The 12784-nt window shown below is 42.6% G+C and overlaps 1 protein-coding gene across 5 annotated transcripts in view; it reads right to left on the bottom strand.

The window, feature by feature from the left end:
- LOC118386563 (fibrinogen C domain-containing protein 1-like) overlaps positions 1–12454 on the bottom strand; it is a 313829-nt gene extending 301375 nt beyond the window's left edge. For 3 of the 5 annotated variants that reach the window (XM_052525491.1, XM_052525490.1, XM_052525492.1), the window contains exon 1: positions 11452–12454. In XM_052525491.1, coding sequence (XP_052381451.1) covers positions 11452–11523 — 72 coding nt within the window. In that variant the 5' untranslated portion in view covers positions 11524–12454. The remainder of the gene's footprint in view (positions 1–11451) is intronic. The other 2 variants (XM_052525488.1, XM_052525489.1) reach the window with 1 other exon arrangement.
- Between the last annotated feature and the right edge of the window lie 330 nt (positions 12455–12784).

Genomic DNA, 12784 nt, shown 5'->3' with positions numbered 1-12784 from the left:
GTTTTGGATGAGCAAAAACAACAAGAAAAGTTTGTGCTGAAATATCTATGCCGAGCAAGGAAGCTCATGACGGAAAAAAAAACTTCCTTCCCATGCGCGCGGGTGGAGGGTACTGAGTGTCTTTGATGATTAAAATAGTGTCTCTCACTCTCAACTATACTGTATCTTGTCTAGCAGGTCTAACTCCTGATGTATCTGTCAGTAGCAGCTTCAGGAAGTATAACCCCTTTTCTTCTCATTCCATTCACCACTGCTCCCCTGAACACACACACCAATACAAGCTACTGTATAATGCTGTGTGTTTCCTGTTTGCATGTCCCAGAGCTGTTTGAACTTTCCTCGATGACAGTGATGACACTGCTGGTTTAGACAGACTGAGAGCTACCAGGCTCAACCCAGTATATCACTGTCACACTGTCTCTGGTCCAGCGTCTGTTTCATACTCTAAACTACTGGGATCTGCCTGTATCCATCCATCCTCTCTATATCTACACTACTGGGATCTGCCTGTATCCATCCATCCTCTCTATATCTACACTACTGGGATCTGCCTGTATCCATCCATCCTCTCTCTCTCTCTATACAACTGGGATCTGCCTGTATCCATCCATCCTCTCTATCTCCATACTACTGGGATGTCGTGGTGTGGGGGCTGTGCTTTGGCAAAGTGGGTGGGGTTATATCCTTCCTGTTTGGCCCTGTCCGGGGGTATCATCGGATGGGGCAACAGTGTCTCCTGACCCCTCCTGTCTCCGCCTCCAGTATTTATGCTGCAGTAGTTTGTGTTGGGGGGCTAGGATCCTTTGTTATATCTGGAGTACTTCTCCTGTCTTATCCGGTGTCCTGTGTGAATTTAAGTATGCTCTCTCTAATTCTCTCTTTCTTTCTCTCTCTCAGAGGACCTGAGCCCTAGGACCATGCCTCAAGACCTGGCATGATGACTCCTTGCTGTCCCCAGTCCACCTGGCTGTGCTGCTGCTCCAGTTTCAACTGTTCTGCCTGTGATTATTATTATTTGACCATGCTGGTCATTTATGAACATTTGAACATCTTGGCCATGTTCTGTTATAATCTCCACCCGGCACAGCCAAAAGAGGACTGGTGTCACGTTCTGACCTTAGTTCTTTTGTTATGTCTTTGTCTTAGTATGGTCAGGGCGTGAGTTGGGTGGGTTGTCTATGTTCTTTTTTTCGATGATTTGGGATTTCTGTGTTTGGCCTGGTATGGTTCTCAATCAGAGGCAGCTGTCAATCGTTGTCCCTGATTGAGAACCATACATAGGTAGCCTGGTTTCACTTTTGGGTTGTGGGTGCTTATTTCCTGTTTAGTGTTTTTGTCTTTCACCTTACACGACCGTTCGTTTGTTATTTATTGTTTTGTTCAGTGTTCTACTACGTCATTAAAAGCTATTAACACTTACCACGCTGTGCATTGGTCCTCCTCTTCTTCCACCACAGACGAGAGTTACAACTGGCCACCCCTCATAGCCTGGTTCCTCTCTAGGTTTCTTCCTAGGTTTTGGCCTTTCTAGGGAGTTTTTCCTAGCCACCGTGCTTCTACACCTGCATTGCTTGCTGTTTGGGTTTTAGGCTTGGTTTCTGTACAGCACTTTGAGATATCAGCTGATATAAATACATTTGATTTGATTTGATCTGCCTGTACCCATCCATCCTCTCTATGTCTACACTACTGGGATCTGCCTGTATCCATCCTCTCTATCTATATCTACACTACTGGGATCTGCCTGTATCCATCTATCCTCTCTATATCTACACTACTGAGATCTGCCTTTATCCATCCTCTCTATCTCTACACTACTGGGATCTGACTGTGTCCATCCATCCTCTCTAACTCTACACTACTGGGATCTGCCTGTATCCATCCATCCTCTCTTTATCTACACTACTGGGATCTGCCTGTATCCATCCATCCTCTCTATATCTACACTACTGAGATCTGCCTTTATCCATCCTCTCTATCTCTACACTACTGGGATCTGCCTGTATCCATCTATCCTCTCTATATCTACACTACTGAGATCTGCCTTTGTCCATCCTCTTTATCTCTACACTACTGGGATCTGCCTGTATCCATCCTCTCTATCTCTACACTACTGAGATCTGCCTGTATCCATCCTCTCTATCTCTACACTACTGGGATCTGCCTGTATCCATCTATCCTCTCTATATCTACACTACTGAGATCTGCCTTTATCCATCCTCTCTATCTCTACACTAATGGGATCTGACTGTGTCCATCCATCCTCTCTAACTCTACACTGCTGGGATCTGCCTGTATCCATCCTCTCTATCTATATCTACACTACTGAGATCTGCCTTTATCCATCCTCTCTATCTCTACACTACTGGGATCTGACTGTGTCCATCCATCCTCTCTAACTCTACATTACTGGGATCTGCCTGTATCCATCCATCCTCTCTTTATCTACACTACTGGGATCTGCCTGTATCCATCCTCTCTTTATCTACACTACTGGGATCTGCCTGTATCCATCCATCCTCTCTTTATCTACACTACTGGGATCTGCATGTATCCATCCATCCTCTCTATCTCTACGCTACTGGGATCTGCCTGTATCCATCCATCCTCTCTATCTCTACGCTACTGGGATCTGCCTGTATCCATCCATCCTCTCTATCTCTACGCTACTGGGATCTGCCTGTATCCATCCATCCTCTCTATCTCTACGCTACTGGGATCTGCCTGTATCCATCCATCCTCTCTATCTCTACGCTACTGGGATCTGCCTGTATCCATCCATCCTCTCTATCTCTACGCTACTGGGATCTGCCTGTATCCATCCATCCTCTCTTTATCTACACTACTGGGATCTGCCTGTATCCATCCATCCTCTCTATCTCTACGCTACTGGGATCTGCCTGTATCCATCCATCCTCTCTAACTCTGCACTACTGGGATCTGCCTGTATCCATCCATCCTCTCTATCTCTACGCTACTGGGATCTGCCTGTATCCATCCATCCTCTCTATCTCTACGCTACTGGGATCTGCCTGTATCCATCCATCCTCTCTTTATCTACACTACTGGGATCTGCCTGTATCCATCCATCCTCTCTATCTCTACGCTACTGGGATCTGCCTGTATCCATCCATCCTCTCTAACTCTGCACTACTGGGATCTGCCTGTATCCATCCATCCTCTCTATCTCTACGCTACTGGGATCTGCCTGTATCCATCCATCCTCTCTATCTCTACGCTACTGGGATCTGCCTGTATCCATCCATCCTCTCTAACTCTGCACTACTGGGATCTGCCTGTATCCATCCATCCTCTCTATCTCTATGCTACTGGGATCTGCCTGTATCCATCCATCCTCTCTATCTCTACGCTACTGGGATCTGCCTGTATCCATCCATCCTGCCTATATCTACAATACTAGGAACTGTCTGTATCCATCTATCTATCTATATTTGAGTCATTTAGCAGACGCTCTCAGAGCAACTTACAGGATCAATTAGGGTTAAGTGCCTTGCTCAAGGGCACATCGACAGATTTTCCTGGCTCGGGGATTCGAACAAGTTACTGGCCCAACGCTCTTAACTGCTAGCCTACTACCTATCTCTCTCTCTCATTCTCTCTCACTTTCTTTCTTCTTTCTCTTCCTCTCTCAAGGCTTCGGCTCAACCTTGCCATGTAAGTAAAGAGAGAAACAATGAGAGAAAGCAATGGGAGAAAAGTAAGAGAGTGGGACGTAATAAGGACATACAGAAGAACAAGGCAAAAGAAAATAAGTGAATTATGTTGTCATCTGCAGCTCATACACACAACACAGTAGCATGCACATATTTCCATCCAGAGAGACAAGAAATAATTAAGCACACTCCCTCGGGAGAAACCAGGGCCAAATGTTACAAGTTACAATTTCACAATAACAATAAACCTACTGTACTTAGCTTATCAAAATATCACTGTCAGTACCACTAGAGATCAAATTGTTAATGATCTAAAAATACCTCAAACATATGAAAATATTTAAAGAATTCACAGTGTCATTCTAAAATATCCCAGCTATGATGAAATGCTTTAGAATCCATAATGGTACGCAATAGTTGAGGTGAATTGGAGGGGTTTATTTAAGTCTGAAGGTTTGCTTTGCCTCGATAAACTTAACAAACCCCTCCCTCTAGACCATGGTTTGATTGAACACACACACGTTCACATAGAGCAGGCGACACACATTAACAAACCACTCAAATACCTTGACACACCTTCTAACACTCTGACACGGTTGCTCACACATTCACACACAGCTGCAGAAGCATAAACCTACATGCTCTCACAGTCATGTCAGAATTAGATGTTCAGACATGTTTCTCAAACGTCATATTTCAAAGTTGTTCCAAACGTCAAATTTGTATGTGTTTTAAGGTTGTGTGTGTGTTTGTGCGTATGCGGGTGTGATTGTGTACCTCATCAGGTTCATTAGCTGGATAGGTTACCCAAAAACAAACCCAGCTAAGCTGGGCCAGCCCCCCATCTAGCAAGCACACATAGGTCCACTTCCCCTACACCAGCCTAAATACATCTGCTGCTGTAATGGATGAGCTTCACCAAAAGCAACAAGTTTTGGCATGTTTCACTCCCCAGGAATATTCTGTCCAGACGGAGAGACATTAATGAATGATAAAAAATATACAGTATATGCTTCTCACAGTTGTGTCAAGTTGGCTGGCTGTTCTTTGGGTGATGGACCATTCTTGATACATACGGGAAACTGTTGAGCGTGAAAAGCGTTGCTGTCCTTGACACAAACCGGTGCGCCTGGCACCTACTACCATATCCCCTTCAAAGGCACTTCAATATTTTGTCTTGCCCATTCACCCTCTGAATGGCACATATAAACAATCTATGTCTCAAGGCTGAAAAATCATTCTTTAACTTGTCTCCTCCCCTTCATCTACACTGATTGAAGTGGATTTAACATCCATTAGGGATCAAAGTTTTCACCTGAATTTACCTGGTCAGTCTATGGCATGGACAGAGCAAGTGTTCTTAATGTTTGTAACAGTACCAGTCAAAGGTTTGGACACACCTACTCATTCCACGGTTTTTCTTTATTTTTACTATTTTCTACATTGTAGAATAATAATGATGGCATCAAACTATGAAATAACACATATGGAATCATGTAGTAAGCAAAAAGTGTTAAATCAAATTATATTTTACATTTGAGATTATTCAAAGTAGCCATCCTTTGCCTTGATGGCAGCTTTGCATGGTCTTGGCATTCTCTCACCCAGCTTCATGATGTAGTCACCTGGAATGCATTTCAATTAACAGGTGTGCCTTGTTAATAAAACTTTCCTTCTAAATATGTTTGAACCAATCATTTGAAGGGTTGGTATACAGAAGATAGCTCTAATTGATAAAAGACCAAGTCTGTGTTATGGCAAGAACAGCTCAAATAAGCAAAGAGAAATGACAGTCCATCATTACTTTAAGACATGAAGGTCAGTCAATCCAGAAAATGTCAAGAACTTTGAAAGTTTCATCAAGTGCAGTCGCAAAAACCATCAAGTGCTATGATGAAATTGGCTCTCATGAGGACTGCCACAGGAAAGGAAGACCCAGAGTTACCACTGCTGCAGAGAATAAGTTCATTAGAGTTACCAGCCTCAGAAATATATTGATCCCTAATATAATATATATATATATATATATATATATATATATATATATATATATATATATATATATATATATATATATATATATATATATATATACATATATATATATATATATACACTGTATAGATAGAGAGACACAGAGAGAGAAATAAAATGAGAAAGAGATGAGAGAGGAGGAAAGAGATAGAGGAGAGAGAGAGAGAGAGAGAGAGAGAGAGAGAGAGATAGAGAGAGAGAGAGAGAGAGAGAGAGAGAGAGAGAGAGAGAGAGAGAGAGAGAGAGAGAGAGAGAGAGAGAGAGAGAGGAGGGAGAACAGGTGGAAAGAAGAAGGAGAGGAAGGGTGACTGAATGATAGAAGTTTGAGCCCTCTAGTGTTAGTTTGTTGTGGCACAGCTAGTCTGTGTGGGAGTGTGTGTTTGTGTGTATGTTCCGGGGGGGGGGTAAAGGTGAACTGCAGTGGTATTCTCCTCGTGTACACACTCCTCTCTTCTCTACAGAATGTTCTGTGCTTTCAGAAAACATTATTGATTACCATGGTTCCCATAGAGAGATGGCAAATCCTTACCGGGCCTCAATGAGATCTCATCCCCTGTGTGTGTGTGTGTGTGTGTGTGTGTGTGTGTGTGTGTGTGTGTGTGTGTGTGTGTGTGTGTGTGTGTGTGTGTGTGTGTGTGTGTGTGTGTGTGTGTGTGTGTGTGTGTGTGTGTGTGTGAATAAATGTGGGTGTACAGTATGTGTTGTGTGCTTTTAGAGTGTGTATTAGTGTTAAGGGGATTATACTATTATACTATACTATCACACTGTACTAGTTATATTAAAATAGTTATATTATACGAGTTATACTATTGTAGTTGTATTATACTAGTTATATTATACTAGTTATACTTTACTAGATATATTAGACTGTGCATATTATACTAGTTATACTATACTAGTATATATTACACTAGTTATACTATTCTAGTTATATTATACTAGTTATATTATACTCGTTATACTATACTAGTTGTATTATACTAGTTATATTATGCTAGTTTTATTACACAAGTTATACTATACTAGTTATCCTATTCAAGTTATATTATACTAGTTATACTATTCTAATCATATTATTGTCAGCGTCGTGTGTATAGGTGGCAGGGAAGTCAGGCGCAGGAGAGTCAAAATGAATTGTAAATGGAGACTTTTAATAAATGTCAACAGAACATGCTCCATAACATTAAAACGTACAGACATGAAAAAACATGGGTACGAGGACCCATCACGCACCAATACAACAAAATAACAACACTGACAATTAAACAATCTCTGACAAAGACATGAGGGGAAACAGAAGGTTAAATACACAACAGGTAATGAATGGGATTGAAAACAGGTGTGTGGAAAGACAAGACAAAACCAATGGAAAATGAAAAATGGATCAATGATGGCTAGAAGAACGCCGAGCACCGCTCGAACAAGGAGAGGCAACGACTTCGGCAGAAGTCGTGACAATTATACTAGTTATACTATACTAGTTGTATTATACTAGTTATAATATAATAGCTATATTATGCTAGTTATACTCTACTTGTTAAATTATACTAGTTATACTATACAAGTTATTCTATACTTGTTCTATTATACTAGTTATACCATTTTTTAATTTAATTTTACCTTTATTTAACCAGGCAAGTCAGTTAAGAACATATTCTTATTTTCAATGACGGCCTGGGAACAGTGGGTTAACTGCCTGTTCAGGGGCAGAACGACAGATTTGTACCTTGTCAGCTCGGGGGTTTGAACTCACAACCTTCCGGTTACTAGTCCAATGCTCTAACCACTAGGCTACTAGTTATACCATTATAGTTATATTATACTAGTTATACCATGCTAGTTATATTATACTAGTTATACTATACTAGTGATACTATACTAGTTGCACTAGTCTAGTTGTATTATACTAGTTATATTATACTAGTTATACAACACTAGTTATACAATACTAGTTATATTATACAAGTTATACTATACTAGTTATATTATACTCGTTATATTGTGCTAGTTATACTATACTAAATTCATTTTCTAGTGTAGTAGCCAAAATGTTTTATTCTTAAATAATTCAAATATTCTTTCCTATGTCTTTACGAAAGCGAAGTACTCCATAATGGGTCCATGTCTGATGAAAGGTATAGATTTGGCCTGATCTTTGACCTGAGGATAGGATTGCTGCATCTTTAAATAGAGTGTGACTATACTGACAGAAAAGGTGTTCTTTTTCACCATGATGTTCTCTTTTAATAGACACTGTAACTGTTGCTGAAACCAACAGCCGTATGGCCAGAAGATCCCCATTCTAACACCCAGTGGTGATACTATAATGTGTGTCCAGCCCTGTGGGTCTGCTCTGTAACCAACCCATTACACAACCACACGACGCACTTCACATAGAACATGAGTGTGTGGGTTTCAAGACACATTGTGGGTTTTAGGTGCATACACAAGAGTGTGTGTGTTTGTGTTTGTTTGAGAGAGAGAGAGCGAGAGAGCGAGAGAGAGATTCTGTGAGGAAGACTGAATTCATGACTGCGTCCGTACGCGTGGACCTGCTCATTTGGAATCAATGGCCAATTGTACTTAATTCACGTGTGCGTGCGAAATGGGCTCGGACGGGAGTGAGACTGGGACCAATGAACAGCTAGCTCAGTTTAAATTTAGATTTGGCTTCAGACCAATCAAATCACTTTCTTAACAAAATGTAATCTTCTGAAAAATGTGTCTGTTTCTGGTCTGCTTGTGTTGATATCCTGCATCAGCTTGTTAAATCGGCCCTTTCCTAAGCCATGGGTGGAGATGGGGATTTGGACATGTGGTTATGACGTTATTCCCTGATCTAACCATAAATGAATACATTCTATATACAAAGGTATGTGGACAGTCCTTCAAATTAGTGGATTTGGCTATTTCAGCCTCATCCGATGCTGACAGGTGAATAATATTTAGCACACAGCCATGCAATCTTCATAGACAAACATTGGCAGTAGAATGGCCTTACTGAAGAGCTCAGTGACTTTCAACCTGGATACCACCTTTCCAACAAGTCAGTTCGTCAAATGTCTGCCCTGCTAGAGCTGCAGGGGTCAACTGTAAGTGCTGTTATTGTGAAGTGGAAATGTCTAGGAGCAACAACGGCTTAGCCGCGAAGTGGTAGCCACATAGGCTCACAGAACGGGCCCGCCGAGTGCTGAAGTGCGCAGCGCGTAGAAATTATCTGTCCTATTTTGCAACACCCACTACCGTGTTCCAAACTGCCTCTGGAAGCAACGTCAAGACCTGTTTGTCGGGAGCTTCATGAAATGGGTTTCCATGGCCGAGCAGCCGCATACAAGCCTAAGATCAGCATTTGCAATGCCAAGCATTAGCTGGAGTGGTGTAAAGCTCGCCTTCATTGGACTCTGCAGTGGAAATGCGTTTTCCAGGGAACTGAATCACTCTTCACCATCTGGCAGCCGACGGGCGATTTTGGGTTTGGTGGATGCCAGGAGAATGCTCCAATGCATAGCGCCAACTGTAAATTTTGGTGCAGGAGGAATATTAGTCTGAGGCTGTTTTTCATGGTTCGGGCCCCTTAGTTTCAGTGAAGGGAAATCTTAACGCTACAGCACACAATGACATTCTAGACGATTCTGTGCTTCCAGCTTTGTGGCAACAGTTTGGGGAAAGCCCTTTCCTGTTTCAGCATGACAATGTCCCGTGCACAAAGCGAAGCCCATACAGAAATGGTTTGTAGAAATCGGTGTGGAAGAACTTGACTGGCCTGCACAGAGCCCTGACTTCAACCACATCGAACACCGTTGGGATGAATTGGAACGCTGACTGCGAGCCAGGCCTAATCACCCAACATCAGTGCCCAACCTCACTAATGCTCCTGTGGCTGAATGGAAGCAAGTCCCCGCAGTAATGTTCCAACATCTAGTGGAAAGCCTTCCCAGAAGAGTGAAGGCTGTTATAGCAGCAAAGGGGGACCAACTCATCATTAATGCCGATGATTTTGGAATGAGATGTTCGACTTGCAGGTGTTCATATACCTTTGGTCATGTGTAAGTTGTGAGTTCAATATGTAGCCAAGTAGTCCCACCTTAAGTAGCTAGCTAACTTAGCTGGTCCATTGTTGCCCATTGGGAGGAAGTTAAGCTAGCAAGCGTTTTAGCTATGAACACAAAAACTAAAAGTATATGGTGTGACAGGGCCATATACCGTTTTCCAACATGAAAGAGAGGAGGTTAGCATTGGAGTTCAACGAATCTTCAAGTAGGTTGAGTAAAAAAAAAAATGTTTTACACACACACACACACACACACACACACACACACACACACACACACACACACACACACACACACACACACACACACACACACACACACACACACACACAGAGAGAGGAACAGAGAAATCAGTACCATGGACAGCCATGTGATATTTAGCAACATTGATTGGAGTAAATTTGTTTTTGGTATTTTGAAGTTTGTTTTCAGTATATTAAACTAAGCATTTCCAGCCTTGTTGATTTGATGATGTTTACATTTTGAATTTGAAATGGTGCTCAAATAGTGGAGGCAGTGCTCCTGTTGTCTTTGTGCTGATTTGTGTTAACTCCGTGGTTCGAAATCAGTAGTTGATTAGTAAACTGTCAAAAACAATAACCTACTTGACCATACTGCAGGTGATATAACTGTTTGTTACATGCAATATTTGCTTGGTGGACTTCAGACATATGTTGCTCTCCAGTTTTGTGATGAAACAAACGTATGTTTAGTTTAATGTATTTACGCCACTGTGTGACTGTTGTCATTTTGTTGTCACGGATTTATTGTATATCAGGGTGGCGTATGAATTAATATGCTATAGCGCAAACAACGCAATTATCACAACATAGGTTGTAATATGGCTTTTTTACTGTCTTGGCTTTTCCCCACGCACCGTTACTGTCTCCATCACCTCATCTACAGCCCTAGCGTCCCCCGTCACTATATTACCTTGCACTGACCTTGCGATCACACATTAACTATTCCCCAAAGTGATCCTGACCGCCCGCAACGCAGTCCGCGTACATCTCCATTCATCTGAACTGCGTGGTCAGACTACTAGGCGTTTTCTCCGTCGGTCTTTCATAGAAATGAGCTAGCAAATGTTTCCCTTAACCCCTAGGACACTTAGGAAGGATCACGACAGCACGTTTGAACATAATTAATCAAATTAGCTTTAACTAGGTAGAAACATAATAGGGGGGATGCACGACCAGCCCAGCAGATGAATTCCACATCTACCGTATATAATTCGGAGATGGAAAAGACAATATCACACTGTCCAAGGGGTCCAAAATCTCTTCCCCTTTTCTCGCCTTTTTCTCGATCAGTAAATCAATTCCGACTGGAGATAATATCACCGTATCTTCCGAGGCTTGCGTTAGGGGAAAAACATAACCTATTAGCCCCCCACTTGATCGAAGGCTGGGTTACAAACTGTGACAGGAACAAGAAGTGCCAGAGCGAGGGGAGAGACCGCTGGGGAGAGAGTGGAGGGGCCGCTGGGGAGAGAGGGGAGCTCCGCGGCGCTACTCCCACAGAACAGAGCGCTGCCCCAAAAATACAACAGGGCTTCGCTTCCCGCGGGAGGAACATGAAATCCTGCGCCAAAGGTGCAACTGCCTGTCTGGCGCTCTATGCAAAACCTATAAAGCCGTACAACGTACAGCTGCCCTGGGAAAAGGGTTACATGGAGGCTTCCCACGTACCTGGTTTTTATGCCGTGGTCCATCTTCGAGTTCCGAAGTGCTGTTCATGATTCCCCGTCGGTCATTTACCATTCTCCGGAGAACCTTTAGACCAAAGCCGCCTGTTGGTACCAGGCGGGGGGAAAGGAGAACGCTCTATTAGTCTCTTTCCGGACGATCTACTCCATAGAATGGGGTGTTAGCTCTAAGTGTTCACGTACAGAGGGAGAGAGAAGCTAAACTACTTCTCGACCACACGGGCTGGCTACGGTTCTAGAAGGAGTAATGGGGAAGCTACAGCCACACACATTGTGAGCTCATACCCAACGCACAGACCTGAACTTCTTTGCCTCTCTGGGTTGTAAAATTCGGTTAATTTTGGCCGTTACCTTCGACAGGCAACAACCTATAACAATCAGAGATCAAAGAAAGTCAAAGTGAGAAAATGAACAGAGAATCCAATGAAAAGGTCACTTGGATAGCGGGAATATATTCCAAATAAATGTGTCTACTAAAAAAAACTCATTAGCGCTTTCCTTACAGAACTGCTCTCACCAATCGTTCAGCAAGTGCCAAGAATGTGTTATCCTCAGTATTGAAGAAGTAAAAAAACAAATGTTTAGTTACTTCCAGACTGCCCCGTTTTGAGTGAAAAGGATAAAGCCAAGGTACAGTGCAATAGCCTATCGCCCGCTACATTGCTATGTGGTGGGGTTGATTTCTTCCCACAATTGAGTGATGACTGCAAGGCTCCGGTCAGCGGCAGTTTAGTAGCTGATATGCATGAGGATGGTTATTTCGCACAGATGCTTTTGCCAAGAGCCGTTCAGGCAGATTAGCGGGCTCGGTTCGTGTGCGGCGTGGGGCGCTCCGTGCCTCCGAAGCTGTCAATCAGCGCGTTCCCCTCCGTGCGCGAAGCGCGTTCCACCATGCTCTCGTTCTGCTCGACTGTTCTGCTGTGCCCTCCGCGCGCATCTGGCTGGTGCTGTGCCTCTGTCGCTGCCTTCTAATTGTTGTGTTGCTACCAACAGGCTACAGATGAAACATCTGGGTTGAAGCAAAAGCATGTCGTTGCCTGATTAACGTAAGCTACTTATTTTTCACAGCATGTGGATGAACAAAATATATGTACCACATGCAGCATAACCTACATTTGTTTGCTACCTAACTCTGATAACAGGTTATTAAATGGATTAGATATTAAACATAGTAGGACACCGTTTGGCTATGTTTATAGCATGTACACAGCCTTCAGAAAGTATTCAGACTACTTGATTTTTTACACATTTTGTTATGTTGAAAAGTAAGAATAAAATGTATTTACTTGTCCTTTTTGTCAAAGTTCCACACACAA

This window comes from Oncorhynchus keta, chromosome 9 (assembly GCF_023373465.1).
Source record: "Oncorhynchus keta strain PuntledgeMale-10-30-2019 chromosome 9, Oket_V2, whole genome shotgun sequence".
Lineage (NCBI taxonomy): Eukaryota > Metazoa > Chordata > Actinopteri > Salmoniformes > Salmonidae > Oncorhynchus > Oncorhynchus keta.
Note: the sequence above shows the minus strand (reverse complement) of the source record. Positions and strands in the feature narration are given on the sequence as shown.